Here is a 14,513-nt window from a genome sequence, read left to right on the forward strand (position 1 = left end):
CGGCCCCGAGGAAGGGAGCGCTCACCAGTCCGGCCCAGGCCAATGGACTCCGCGCTGGGGCTTCTTCGGCACGTGATTAGCCCTGCAGCCTGGATGCGACGCTGTCAGCGTGGGCGTCCAGCCCTGGGTGCAGCCACCCACGCAAGGGGGGAGATGGGGGGGGGGTGTGTGTGTCAGCTTTCCAGCTCGTCTCCTCGGCCTCCTGCAGCCCTGGCCCAGCCCAGCCTCTTTCGGCTGGGTTAAAGACGCCGATAGCTCAGCTGCATTCCCCCTTCGGGGTTATTTCCAACAGGATCTCAATTATTTCTCAGCTTCCAGTTTCCGAAATCCTTCCCCGCGCTGGTACCGCTGGTGTGGACTGGTCCCCGACCCTGTTTGCCCAGTCTGAGCTGAATTCCCGCTGCGTGGCTGTTAACGTGTCAGTCCGGGCTCTCGTTCCTACCCTCGCTGTGCTTATTTCGGCCTCCTCTTCCTCCGCTTTCCTCTTCCTCCTCTTGTTTAAGAACGGTCTCCCGCTGGGGTCTGGTTCGTGCCCGAGCTACTGCGAGCTTGGCACAACCCGGGCACGGGAAGCCTGGCCCCGTACCCGATTCTGCCGAGGGATCGCATGGCTTTGGGAAGCTGAGACCAGCTCAACTCGTTGCACGTGGGATGCAAGAGGAGGGGGCTCAGGGAAGGTCCTGCTTGTGCCAGTGCTCCCAGCCCTGCTCAGCGTGAGGACCCCCCTCCTTGCTCCGAACCCAGTCCCGGCCAGAGCAGCTCGGGTACTGGGGGCGCCCCACATTCCCCGGGAGGGAGCTGGGCTGGAGCACTCAAGGTCCCCATTTCCCACCGTCGGTGAGCGACCCGGGGCAAATCGGGTTCGGATTGGGTACCCCGGACCTCGGTTTGCCTCCCTGCAATAACCGCCTTCTTCCTCGCATCCCCCAAAAAAGATGTCAAAGGCATTTGTGCCCTGTCACAACGGAGGGGCCGGGTCTGGCCAGCCCAGGCGGAGACGATTTGATCCGAAGAAATCAAAATTCACCCCCGAGGAGGCTGTGACTCAGATTTGCCAGGCTGCGTTTCCATCCGCCGCGCTGCCTGCCTGCCTGCCTGCGGCTGCGGTGGGCGGCAGGAGGAGAGGTTGCCGTAGAGGGTCTGAGCGCCGCCAAATCCTCACGGCTTCGCCTTTACGCCGCTGCAAATCCCCAGGGAGGGGGAACCGGGGGGGGGGGGGGGGGGGGGCAGCAGCTCGTGCCCCCCGTTAGCCACGGTCTCCTCCGCAGTCACCGGAGCGGCTTCAATCCAGCAGCTCCGGCACGGGAACCCCCTTCCCGAGGGAGCTCCCCGCAAGCGTGGGCAGCCCGGGGGAGGCATCGCCTTCCCTTCGGCTTCGCTAATAAGCAAAGGCGAGGGGCGAGCCCCCCATCCTTCTGCCAGCCCCCCCCCCCCCCCCCCAGCTCGTTGTTTGCTGTAGCACAGCCCTCCCCGCCACCTCCCTTCCCCGGGCTGTTGCAATGGACTCTCCCAATGCTCAGCCTGTGTGTCGGAGGCTGCGGCGTTAACGCTGGGTCTGGTACCCGTGAGCTGTTTTCTCGCCGTATCCCTGCCGGAGCATCCTTCCTCGCAGCGCAGGAGGCAGACGCCGAAAGGAGGGCTGGAGAGGAGCGAGGGCTGAAACAGGTAAGGAGAGAAAGAAATGCCTTTCATGAGGCAGATCCCCCTCCTCTCCCCGCTGTTTTTAATTAGCATCCTTGGAGCCGCCGTCTGATGGATTAGGGGTTCGGCTTCTCCTTTCCACTTGGTGTGGCCATTTTGTCCTGGAAAACCTTGCCTCTAGCCTTGCTCTGTCTTTTTATGTGCGTGTTTAATAGCCTCTTGTCATCCCTCCCGCGCTGTCGTACGGCCGGGGAATCTCTGCCGATGGGGATTGGGATTTCATCGCAGGGATGGATATTTATCGTGGCGGTACCGGCAGGTTTTGGGGAGGGGGAGCGCCACAGCTCTCCGGGGGTGGCAAGCGGGGGGGGTGTTGGAAGATGACCTTGGACACAGGCGGTTTAAAACTCTTCTCCCTTGTCGCCATGTTCTTGCCGTAATGCAAAAAGGCTGGGGGCTGCGGCAGGGGGGATGGGGGACAGGGGACGGGACGGACTCAGATGAGCCCTAGCGTGGGACCTCCCGGGGGGTTTCGGGGTGTGCGGTGACGCAGGGCTGCATCGATCACTGGCTCCGCTCGGACGCATGGCAGGAGGAAACGGATCCAGAGTCCGATAACCTTGTCTAGGGCTGGCGGTGACTGCTCAGGCTAATGCCAGGAAGGGGCCGGCAGGGCCAGCGGCGTGTTTTCGCAACCAGGAGAGCATATTTGGGACCCCCCCCCGACCCCCCACCCCCCACCCCGGGCTCTTGCATGTAGGGTGGCTATGGTCTATGTGATTTCTGGCGTCTGAAATCAAACCCCTGATCTCAAAAGCATCCGTCGCTGACGCGCAGCGTTGGCTCGGCCGCTCGAGGCTCCCCGGCTCGTGCAGAGCAGCCTCTCCCTCACGGAGCCGAGCTGTGACCTTGCCTCCCGGACCGTCCTCCTCCTCCCCGGCAGGTATTTGGCCTCTCTCCGCTCCCCTCTTCCTTTCGCCGGTTCCCTATACGTCACGGTCTGTCTAACGGTGTCCCGCGGCACGGCCGCATTGGGAGGCACTGCAGGGAGCCGCCAGCCTGGCTGGAGCAAAATGACCTTGGCCGTGAATCGGATCCTTCCTCAGGTGCCAATGGATTTAATCCAAGGAAGGGACCGGGGACTGCCCTGGATGGGCACGGGGCCGGGGTTGCTCCCAGCCAGCCGGGGAGGCGAGGGCAGTGGGTGTATTAGTGATTTTACACTACTTAAAAGCACCTGCCTGGCTTAATTCAGAAACTGGGGGGGGGGGGGGGGATGATGACATGCCGTGCCGCAGCACCGGCTCCGGGTCCCTGCCGGCTGCGCGGAACCGGCGTGGGCTCCCGCCCCGAGGGGAACGCTGCCCACAGCCCCAGCTATTTCGGAAAGGCTAATTTTAGCTTCCCCACCGTGTCCTGTCCCCTCGCTCGGGGAGGGGGGGACAACGGACACACGGTGCCGGCTGCGTCCCTCTCCCTGCGGCTCAACTCCTGCCTCGCCGTCCGCGCCTGGCCGCTGCCAGAGATAAAAATAGCCTTTGGGGGGGTGTGTGTGTGTCACACCGGCCCCCCACGGCTGGGTCAGCAGCGCCTGTGCCCACTGCCCAGGCTGGGGGGGTCTGCAGGTCCATCCCCGTCACAAGCTGTGCTGGGCTCTGCGAGGCTCGGGGGGGGGGGGGGGGGGTACGCTGCCTGCCCTTGGCCTTCGCAGGCTGTGGAGGGGGGGGGGACGGGACGCTGGGCTGGGGAAGGGGGGTGCAGGATGCGTGGGGACAGGGAGATGCCACCTACAGATCAGAGCCTCTGGGGTGTAGCCGGGCGCTCCCTCTCCTCCCCAAAGGCCAGGCTCTGGGGGTGCTGAGGGTGCCCCCAGCACCCACCAGCTCTGCCCCCGGCGGCCGGTTCAGCCTCTGCCGACGCCAGCGTCTCTCGCCAAACACAACCCGCAGCCAAATCCCTTCTGGAAACCTCCCCCGGGGAGCGTGGCCCGGCACATGTGGTCCCCGGAGCCCGCTCCACCACCGTGGGCAGCCGTATCGGAGCCGGGGGCGAAGCCAGGTCCCCGTCGGCCAGCCTGGGACCCCTCCCAGGGACCCCCATCCCAAACTCGCCTCCTTGAGCCCCCCTGACCCAGGGCACGCAGCACTGGGGCTGCCCTGGAAGGCTTTGGGGACCCCTGTGCCCTTGGGGGGCTGGTCCCCTCGCTGTCCCTCCGGTGCTGGTGCTGCTCCATCCCATGGTTCCCAAGAAAATGGGGGGCTTCCGTCCAGGCCCGCTGCTGGCCTAGTTTTTGGTGGTGACTTGCAATCCTGGGTGGATGGATGGGGGAGCAGCGATGTCCCTGATGTCCCCCCCGGCTCCCTGGGTGGATGGATGGGGGAGCAGCGATGTCCCTGATGTGTTGTCATCCCCCCCCCCCCCCCCCCTCGGCTCCCTCGTCCTCTGTCTCTTGTGGGGATGGACACGGAAAGGCCGGATCCGGGCTGCAGCCCGGCACGGGGGTGCTGTGCTGGCCCCCCCCCCCCCCCTTGCCAGTGATGGGCAGGGATGTCCCCTGGCCCACACTGTCATCGGGGACCCACCACCCTTGGGGTCACCGTGTGCCCTGCGGGGGTCAGCTGGGCCACCCCAGCGGGGTCCCCGGGGTCCCCGTCCCCAAGCTCTGACCCCAGCACTGTGACACCCCCCCCCTCTGCCCAAGGGTACCCTGAGCTGGGGTGGGGGGGTGCAGCTGTGTGGCCACACCCCCTGAAGCTCATTGGCTGAACAGCTGGGCCATGCCTCCACAGCCCCATTGATGCCGGTGGGGTGGCCACACCCCCTGGAGCTCATTGGTCCTTGGCCCGGCCACACCTTCCCAGCCCCATTGAGAGGATGGCGGGGCCTTTTCCCTCAATGGGCTGGGTGGGCTGGTGGGGGGCATCGATGGGGACGGGGGGGGTCCCCATGGCCTGGGGGCCCCTGGCCTGCCGGGGGGGGGGGGTGGGTGGGATGGAGGGGCTGTGGGACCTTCCTGCTCCTTGCTGGGATCCATCGCTGCTGGGATCCATCACAGCCGGGATCCATCACTGCCGGGATCCACACTGTGGGTCCGAGCCGGGGGGCACTGCGGCCCTGCAGAGCTCCGGGCACGGACCCCCCCGTCCCCAAGGGACACCGGGGTCCCCGGGTGGGGTGGATGGGGCAGGTGGCCTTGCAATGGCAGGGGAGACGTGGGCCAACCCCCTCGTCTTTCAGCTCGTCTTGTTTGTCCGTCTGGATCCGTCCTCCCTCTCGCCGTATCGAATCCGCCTGCGCCATGCTCCCTTCTGCCGTGGATTTATTTAGGAAGTGCCAGTGGGTTTTGGTTCAAACAGGCAGCTGGGGAAAAGAGACAGAGGGAGGCAAACGAGCGCCGTAGCGTGTGCTCAGCCACATTATTAGACACTGGAGAATCCACCTTGGATCCCACCCTCAGGTCGATGGGTGTCTAAATCCTGCTGAAATGTGGGTGCCTGTGAGAGCTTCGATCCTCCGAGCGAGGGGAGAGGGCACCTGAGCACTGGGGGGGGGGGCTGGCACGGGCCCGGTGTCCCCCAGAGCTGGCCCCATCCCGGCCCCCGCTGCGGGTGCTTGGCCCCAAGCTGGGCTCGCGGTGCCCGGGTGCCTGCCCTGGGGTGAGCCCCCCTGCCACCTCGCCGTGGGGCGGGGGTGCCCCAAATCCTCCTGTTCCCCTCCGAGATGGGGAAAAAGTGCTGCGGGTGCTGGCGGAGGGAGCTCAGAGCGGAGCAAACCCCGCGGTGAGGTGGGGTGCGGGGCTGTTCCCATCCTAAAACGGCCCCTGCTTGTGTCTGGTCTCCTCAGGTCCGGGCCAGCGTCTGGGGTCCCCCGTGTCCCCTCCCAGCCGGTGCTACGTGGATGGGTAGCGCCGTCGCCCGTCTTCCCGCATCCCACCGTGGTCCCCGGGTGTGAGGGCGCAGCCCCCGACACAGAGACACCCCCCCCCCCCCCATCCCGGTGTCCCAGCCAATCCCACCGGCACCATGGATGAGAGCTTCCGAGACCGGACGGCGTTCATCCGGGGCGCCAAGGACATCGCCAAGGAGGTGAAGAAACACGCGGCCAAGAAGGTGAGCAAGGGCATGGACCGCGTGCAGGACGAGTACACCAAGCGCTCCTACTCCCGCTTCGAGGAAGAGGAGGATGATGAAGACTACCCGCCCCAGGACGGCTACTACCGGGGGGGCGAGGGGGCCAACGAAGAGGAGGGGGCTTCCAGCGATGCCACTGAGGGTCACGACGAGGAAGACGAGATCTACGAGGGCGAATACCAGGGCATCCCCCGGCACGACTCGCTGAAAACCGGGGAGCGGCTGGGGGCCGAGGCGGCCGTCGGCGCCTTCGATGACAGCGAGGGACAGCGGCGGAAGGACAAGGAGGAGCTGGCACAGCAGTACGAGCTCATCCTGCAGGAGTGTGGCCACGGCCGCTTCCAGTGGACCCTCTACTTCGTCCTGGGACTGGCCCTCATGGCCGACGGCGTGGAGGTCTTCGTAGTGGGCTTCGTCCTGCCCAGCGCCGAGAAGGACATGTGCCTCTCCGACTCCAACAAGGGCATGCTGGGTGAGGAGGGGACGGGGACGGGAGCGGGTAGAGGGATATGGAGGGACTCGTGGGATATGGGGGGCATGAGGGACAGGGGGACATGGGGGGACGTGGAGGGGTGCTGGGAGATGGGGGATGTGGAGAGATACGGAGGCATGGGGGGACGCAAGCAGATGGGGACACGGAGGGACAAATGGGGTATGGGGGGACGTGAGGGACAGGAGGACACAGGGAGATGTGGGGAGAGACGAGCAGATGGGGACATGGGGGGACATGGGGGACATGGGGGGACATGAGCAGATGGGGCTGTGGAAGGACGTAGAGGGACACGAGTATGAGGAACGTGAGCAGATAAGGGATATGGGGGGACACGTGGGATATGGGGGGACACAGGAGGGACAGGGGGACACAGGGAGATGTGGGGAGACACAAGCAGATGTGGACATGGGGGAACACGAGCAGAGGGAGGGACGTGGAGGGACACGGGGGGGCCCTGGGAGCTCTGGGGACGTGGAGGGACACGAAGGCACGCGGGGATGTGAGGGGACATGGGGATGCCGGGGAGCAGGGGGACATGTGGGGATCAGAGAGGCACAGGGGGAGGCGAGGGGCACAGGGAGCGCAGGGATGGGGACAAGGGGGACTGAGGGAGACGCAGGGGGACACGGGACATATGGAGGGTCACGGGGAGGATGGGGGGACATGGGCAGATGGCAGGACAGGGGGACGTGTGGGTGTTGGGGGACACGGGGAGGTGTGGGGGGGACCCAGGAGATGTGGGGCTACGGAGGAACACAGGCAATACGGGTGACATAGATGTGGAGGGACACAAGGAGATATGGGGGTGCAGGGGGACACGGGGGATGTGGGAGGACACGGGGGGCACGATCCAGGGGGGCACAGAGGGACGTGGGGTATGGGGGGACACCACAAGGTGTGGGAGGGACACAAGAAGATATGGGGGGCCATGAGGGTATGGGGGGGGGCATGGAGATGCAGAGTGAGATGTGGGGGGCCGGGAGGAGATGGGGGGACAAGGAGGGACACGGGGATAGCGATGGGACCCCCCCCCCCCGGGCGTAGGGCTCCCACCATCCTCCTCCTCCCAGTCCCACACTGGTCCCCACCTGAGCAATGGGGAGAGGGGGGCCGGGGGGGGGGTAGCGGTGAATGCCGCTGCGCAGTCAGGCCGTGACTCACAGCCCCCCCCGGCCCCGCAGCCCCCCTCCCCACCCCCGGCCCCGCGGCCCCCGGCTTATCTCCCCGCTGCAGCCGGGCACAGCGGCGGGGGGCTGAGGCAGAGGCCCCCCCCCCCCCAATCCTCCTGCCCGGGGCTGATAAGGGGATGCTGAGAGCGGATTTGGGGGGCTGCGGGCGGCTGCGCTGGCCGCACTGCGGCATGCTCCCCCTTCTCTGTGGTGCCCGCTGCAGCCTGAGCCCCCCCCTGCCCCCCATCATCCCAGATGTTACCGATTCCTGCCCCCCCCCCCCAGGCCCTGAGACCTGGCAAACTTGGGGCAGGAGTGGGGGCTAAATGCGGAGGGTACGGGGGGCCCTGGGGAGCCGGCTGGGGTTGGGGGCATCTCTGCCCCCCCCCCCCATCCCATGGTCTCCGAGCAGAGCAGGGGAGACAACCCAGGCACCCACCCCTCCACCCCGCCATACATACGTGGGGGTCGGTCCCCCCTCCCTGCCAGGGGACCCAGGCATCCTGGCTGCGCTCAGCTTTGGGGGGGTGTCACCGCCACCCCCACGGCCCCCCCCCCCCCCCCCCCCAGCACCGAGCCCCTGCCCCGAGCACTGTCACCCTCCACCGGGTCCCTGGGTCCCCCCGGGACTGACATCGCCGTGTCCGTCCCGTCCCGTCCCCCCCGTCCCCCCCCTCCCAGGGCTCATCGTGTACCTGGGCATGATGGTGGGCGCCTTCCTGTGGGGCGGGCTGGCCGACCGCCTGGGCCGAAGGCAGTGCCTCCTCATCTCCCTCTCCGTCAACAGCGTCTTCGCCTTCTTCTCCTCCTTCGTCCAAGGCTACGGCACCTTCCTCTTCTGCCGCCTCCTCTCGGGCGTGGGGTAAGGGGGGGGGCCACGGCACTGCGTAGGGGACCCAGGCGTCCGGGCCCCCCATGTTGGGGGGCTGAGCTCCCTCCCACTCCCTCACCGTGCCGAAACACGCACACACGCGCACACATCCCCCCTCCAGTTTGCTGCGGCGGTGGGGATGCCGGGGCGGGCGGTGACGCCGGTTCTGCCCTCCGTCCCCCCAGCATCGGTGGCTCCATCCCCATCGTCTTCTCCTACTTCTCGGAGTTCCTGGCGCAGGAGAAGCGCGGGGAACACCTGAGCTGGCTCTGCATGTTCTGGATGATCGGGGGCATCTACGCCTCCGCCATGGCTTGGGCCATCATCCCCCACTACGGTAAGAGCCTCCCGCTTGCCAGAGCGTGCGGCGAGTTTGGTGGGTCTCAGCGCCGCCGCCGCCGCCACGTCCTGTCCCATCTCCATAGGCTGGAGCTTCCAGATGGGCTCGGCGTACCAGTTCCACAGCTGGAGGGTCTTCGTCCTGGTCTGCGCCTTCCCCTCGGTCTTCGCCATCGGGGCGCTCACCACCATGCCCGAGAGCCCCCGCTTCTTCCTGGAGGTGAGCGGACCTGGGGGCGGGGGGGGGGGGGGGGGGGGATGCAGGGCCGTATCCTGCTGGGGGAGTAGGGGGCGCAAGCGGGGACCCTGAACGGGTGGTGGGACGGTGGGGAGCTGGGCAAGGACCCTGAGCTGGTGGCAGAGATTGGGGGGGACCCACGCAAGGACCCCAGGCGGGTGGGGGGACGGTGGGGAGCTGGGCAAGGACCCTGAGCTGGTGGCAGAGATTGGGGGGGACCCACGCAAGGACCCCCAGGGCGGGTGGGGGGACCCAGGCAGGGACCCTAAGCCAGCGGTAGAGATGGGGAGACGCGGGCAGCGACCCCGGGTGGGTGACGGAGATGGAGGGACCAAGGCAGGGACCCCCAAGTGGGTGGTGGGACGGGGGCAGGATTGGTCCCAGGGTAAGCCCGGGCTCTGCCTCGCAGAACGGCAAGCACGACGAGGCCTGGATGGTGCTGAAGCAGGTCCACGACACCAACATGAGGGCCAAGGGCCACCCCGAGAGGGTCTTCTCGGTAAGGTCCCCCCGCCCCGGGGCTGAGCCTCCTGGCACCCAGGAGCCCTGGGGGGGGGGGGTGGGCTCCCCGAGGAGCAGGAGGCTGCAAATTCCCCCCCCCCCCCCCCCCGCCCTGGGAAAAGCACCGCCCGGAGGGGGGGTCAGCCCTGCTTTAACAGTTGGGGAAACTGAGGCACAAGGTGGGGACGGGGTCTCACCTGGGAGCCTTGGCTGAGGCTGGCGCTTCCCAGTGTCCCCAAACTGTTGTCCCGTGTGTCCCCCCCGCCCCATAACCCGCAGGTCACCCACATCAAGACCATCAAGCGGGAGGACGAACTCATCGAGATCCAGTCGGACACCGGCACGTGGTACCGGCGCTGGCTCGTCCGATTCCTCAACCTCTCGCAGCAGGTGAGGCCGGATCCTGCCCCAGGCTGGACCCGCTCCCCCGACACGTCCCCTCGTCACCTCTCGCGTCGTCGTGTGTCGTCGTCATCCCCCCCCCCCCCCCCCCCCGTAGGTCTGGAGCAACTTCCAGCAGTGCTTCGCGCCCGAGTACCGCCGCGTCACGCTGATGATGATGGCCGTGTGGTTCACCATGTCCTTCAGGTGGGGCTGGGGGACCTGCAGCTGTGCCGGGGTGGGACGCCGGGGTCGGCCCTGGAGCGGGGTGCGAGGGGTGGCACCCAGGGGTACCGTCACCCTGCGGCGGGGCCGGGGCTGGGGCTGGGCAACGCCAGGATGGAGCCAAGGCAGCACCGGGATGGGACGGGCAGCGCCGGGATGGGACTGGGATGGGATGGGATGGGACGGGCAGTGCTGGGATGGGATGGGATGGGATGGGATGGGATGGGACTGGCAGCGGGATGGGCAGCACTGGGATGGGATGAGCAGCACTGGGATGGGATGGGATGGGATGGGATGGGACGGGCTGGATGGGACGGGCAGCACTGGGATGGGACTGGGATGGGATGGGATGGGGATGGGACGGGCAGCGCTGGGATGGGATGGGATGGGACTGGGATGGGATGGGATGGGATGGGCAGCGCGGGATGGGACTGGGATGGGATGGGACTGGCAGCGGGATGGGCAGCACTGGGATGGGATGGGATGGGATGGGCAGCGCTGGGATGGGACTGGGATGGGATGGGACGGGCAGCGCTGGGATGGGACTGGGATGAGATGGGACGGGCAGCACTGGGATGGGATGGGACTGGCAGCACTGGGATGGGACTGGGATGGGATGGGCAGCGCTGGGATGGGAATGGGATGGAATGGGACTGGCAGCACTGGGATGGGACTGGGATGGGATGGGACAGGACTGGCAGCACTGGGATGGGACTGGGATGGGATGGGACAGGACTGGCAGCAGGATGGGCAGCACTGGGATGGGACTGGCAGGGATGGGATGGGATGGGATGGGATGGGATGGGATGGGATGGGCAGCACCAGGATGGAGCTGGCAGCACTGCGGCGGGATTGGCAGCAGGATGGGCAGCACTGGGATGGGACTAGCAGGACTGGGATGGTACTGGGATGGGATGGGACTGGCAGCAGGACGGGCAGCACTGGGATGGGACTGGGATGGGACGGGCAGCACTGAGGAGGCACTGGGATGGGGCAGGCAGCACTGGGACAGGACTGGCAGCAAGGATGGGCAGCAGCGGGATGGGATGGGCAGCAGCGGGATGGTACTGGCAGTATTGGGATGGGGCTGGCACTGCTGGGGTGGGAATGGCAGAGGGATGGGCAGCACTGGGACGGGACTGGCAGCACTGGGACGGGACGGGCAGCACTGGGACGGGACTGGCAGCACTGGGATGGGACTGGCAGCAGGATGGGTGGCACTGGGACGGACTGGCAGCACTGGGACGGGACGGGCAGCACTGGGACGGGACTGGCAGCACTGGGATGGGACTGGCAGCAGGATGGGTGGCACTGGGACGGGAGGGCATCACGGTGCCCGGGCTCAGCCCCTCTGTCCCCGCAGCTACTACGGGCTGACCGTCTGGTTCCCAGACATGATAAAGCACCTGCAGAACATCGAGTACGCCTCACGCACCAAGCTCTTCACCCACGAGAAGGTCCGGCACTTCACCTTCAACTTCACCCTGGAGAACCAGATCCACCGGAGTGGGGAGTACTTCAATGACAAGTGCGTCCTGGGTGGGTGGGGGGTGTGTGTGTGTGTGTGTGTGCTGAGGCCAGGCCCGCTCGTTGCATGAGGGGAGGTGACGAGCTGGGCTCTTCCCCCCATCCAACCCCGCCAGGTTCATCGGCCTGAAGATGAAGTCGGTGACGTTCGAGGACTCGCTCTTCGAGGAGTGCTACTTCGAGGACATCACCTCCAGCAACACCTTCTTCAAGAACTGCACCTTCATCTCCACCGTCTTCTACAACACGGGTAGGAGGGGGGGGGGTGTCAGGGTGGTCCCCAAGGGGGTGATGGGGATGGAGGTGACCCCACCAATCCCCTTCTCCATCCCAACAGATCTCTTTGAGTACAAGTTCATCAACAGCCGGGTGGTGAACAGCACCTTCATGCACAACAAGGAGGGCTGCCAGCTGGACTTCAGCGACGACAACAACGCCTACATGATCTACTTCGTCAGCTTCTTGGGCACCTTGGCCGTCCTCCCCGGGAACATCGTCTCGGCCCTCCTCATGGACAAGATCGGCCGCCTCCGCATGCTGGGTGGGCATTAAGGAAGACATTTGTTACGCTGGGGGTGGTGAGACACCGGCACGGGTTGCCCGGAGAGGTGGTGGATGCCCCCATCCCCGGAGACGTTCAAGGTCAGGTTGGACGGGGCTGTGAGCGACCTGATCTAGTTGAAGATGTCCCTGCCCGCGGCAGGGGGGTTGGACTCGATGACCTTTAGAGGTCCCTTCCCACCCAAACCATTCTGTGACTGTATGCTCTCCTGCCTCAGTTTCCCCTCCCCGATGCGACGGGCGGGAGGATGCTCGTCCCCTCTCCCAGCCCTGACGTGTCCCCGTGTCCCACCGCAGCCGGCTCCAGCGTCATGTCCTGCGTCAGCTGCTTCTTCCTCTCCTTCGGCAACAGCGAGTCGGCCATGATCGCGCTGCTCTGCCTCTTCGGCGGCGTCAGCATCGCCTCCTGGAACGCCCTCGACGTGCTCACCGTGGAGCTCTACCCCTCCGACAAGAGGTGCGGGCGGCCCCACGGCCGCGCCCCGCCGGGGGGGTGAGGTGTTGGGTGCTGGGGTGAGGTTTTGGGTGCTGGGTGCAAGAGACAGGAATGCCAGGGGTGAGGTTTTGGGTGCCAGGTCTGAGGTTTTGGGTGCTGGGTGCCAGATGTGGGATGCTGGGGGCGAGGTTTCGGGTGCTAGGTGCAAGGTTTTGGGTGCCAGGTGTGAGGTTTTGGGTGCTGGGTGCAATGTGGGTCCTGGGGGTGAGGTTTTGGGTGCTGGGTGCAAGAGACAGGATGCCAGGGGTGAGGTTTTGGGTGCTGGGTGCCAGATGTGGGATGCTGGGGGCAAGGTTTCAGGTGCTAGGTGCAAGGTTTTGGGTGCCAGGTGTGAGGTTTTGGGTGCTGAGTGCCAATGTGGGTCCTGGGGGTGAGGTTTCGGGTGCTAGGTGCAAGGTTTTGGGTGCCAGGTGTGAGGTTTTGGGTGCTGGGTGCCAATGTGGGTCCTGGGGGTGAGGTTTCGGGTGCTAGGTGCAAGGCGTGGGGTGCTAGGTGCAAGGTTTCGGGTGCTGGTTGCAAGATGTGGAGCGCCAGGGATGAAGTTTTGGGTGCTGGGTGCCAGATGTGGGGTGCTGGGCGCGAGGTTACGAGGTTTCAGGTGCCGGGCGCCGGGTGTGGGGTGCCAGGTTCTGGGTACAAAGTTTTGGGTGCTGGCTGCAAGGCATGGGGTGCTGGGCGCAGGTACCGGGCGCCGCGTTTCGGGTGCCGGTTTTGGAGCTCCGGGCGCCAGCTGCAAGTCGCGGGGCGCCGGGTGCCAAGTGCGGGGGCGCCGGCTGCCGGGTACGAGGTTTTGGGTGCTGGTTACAAAGCGTGGGGTGCCAGGTAGGAGTTTTCGGGTGCCACCTGCACGCCACGGGGAGGGGGGGGGAACCACACAGAAGCGATCCCTGGGGGTCGCTGGCCGCGATGCCACCCCTTCGTGTGTGTGTGTGTGTGTGTGTCCCCCCGGCACCCGCAGGACGACGGCCTTCGGTTTCCTCAACGCCCTCTGCAAGCTGGCGGCCGTGCTGGGCATCAGCATCTTCACCTCCTTCGTGGGGCATCACCAAGGCGGTGCCCATCCTCCTGGCCTCCGCCGCCCTGGCCCTCGGCAGCTCCCTCGCCTTGAAACTGCCGGAAACTCGGGGGCAAGTTTTGCAGTGATGGGGGTAGGGGGGGGGGGGTTGGGGGGGGGGGGAGGGGGGAGCTGGGGAGAGGGACCACCCCCCCCCCCCCCCCCCCCCCCCCGACTCCCTGCGCCACCCTCCTCCTCCCCACCACCCCCCCCCCAAAATCCCAGCTCCCTCCCCGCGCCCCCCCCCCCCCCCCCCCCCCCGGGGGATTAGTCTCGTTAGACACTGTGAAACGTCTTCTTGGAGCAGTCCGGGATCTTTTTCATTTGCACTTGCCCCCCCCCTCCCCCCAAACTCCCCCCCCCCCATTTCTTTTCTCGGTGTCGTCCCCTCTGTGAATAGCTGCTCGCTCCTGGGGGGCTGCGGGGGGGGGGGGGGGGGAGGGGGGGGGGGAGGGGGCCGGGGTGTCTCGGCCTTGCGAGGGTGCGGGACGGGCCCTGTGCCCCCCCCCCCATCCCCCCCCCCCCCGCCCGGCATCCCTGCTGGGCCGGGGAGGAGGAGGAGGAGGATGAAGGCTCCATCCTCGGCATGGCAGGGATGGGGCGGTGGCAGCTCCGTGACTCGGTTTCCCCGTCCGTAAAGGACGGTGGCCGGCGCCGCACGGGGCGAGGTTGGCAGGTGTCGGGGTCTCCATCTGCACCCCAGGAGGATGGGGGGCGGGGGGGGGGGGGGGCACCCTGAGGCGCACGGCCTTTCGGGGTGCAGGACCCCTTGGGCTGCAGGACCCCTTGGGCTGCACGGCACCTGGGCACGCGCCACGCCTCGGGGTGCACAGCTTTTTTGGGGTGCCCGGCACATCAAGGCGCGTGGCATGTTGGTGGTGCAAATC

General features: G+C 66.7%; 1 protein-coding gene across 1 annotated transcript; it reads left to right on the forward strand.

The window, feature by feature from the left end:
• The first annotated feature begins 1,438 nt into the window (after positions 1–1,438).
• SV2A (synaptic vesicle glycoprotein 2A) lies at positions 1,439–13,722 on the forward strand. Its single transcript, XM_076360064.1, is given in 14 exon segments — positions 1,439–1,665; positions 5,485–6,243; positions 8,115–8,295; positions 8,490–8,641; positions 8,730–8,863; positions 9,291–9,380; positions 9,662–9,772; positions 9,882–9,970; positions 11,352–11,516; positions 11,632–11,765; positions 11,853–12,056; positions 12,374–12,533; positions 13,531–13,609; positions 13,611–13,722. Coding segments are annotated over 13 exon segments (2,184 nt in total). The 5' UTR covers positions 1,439–1,665; positions 5,485–5,663; the 3' UTR covers positions 13,716–13,722.
• Positions 13,723–14,513: the final 791 nt, after the last annotated feature.

This window comes from Aptenodytes patagonicus, chromosome 26 (genome assembly GCF_965638725.1).
Source record: "Aptenodytes patagonicus chromosome 26, bAptPat1.pri.cur, whole genome shotgun sequence".
Lineage (NCBI taxonomy): Eukaryota > Metazoa > Chordata > Aves > Sphenisciformes > Spheniscidae > Aptenodytes > Aptenodytes patagonicus.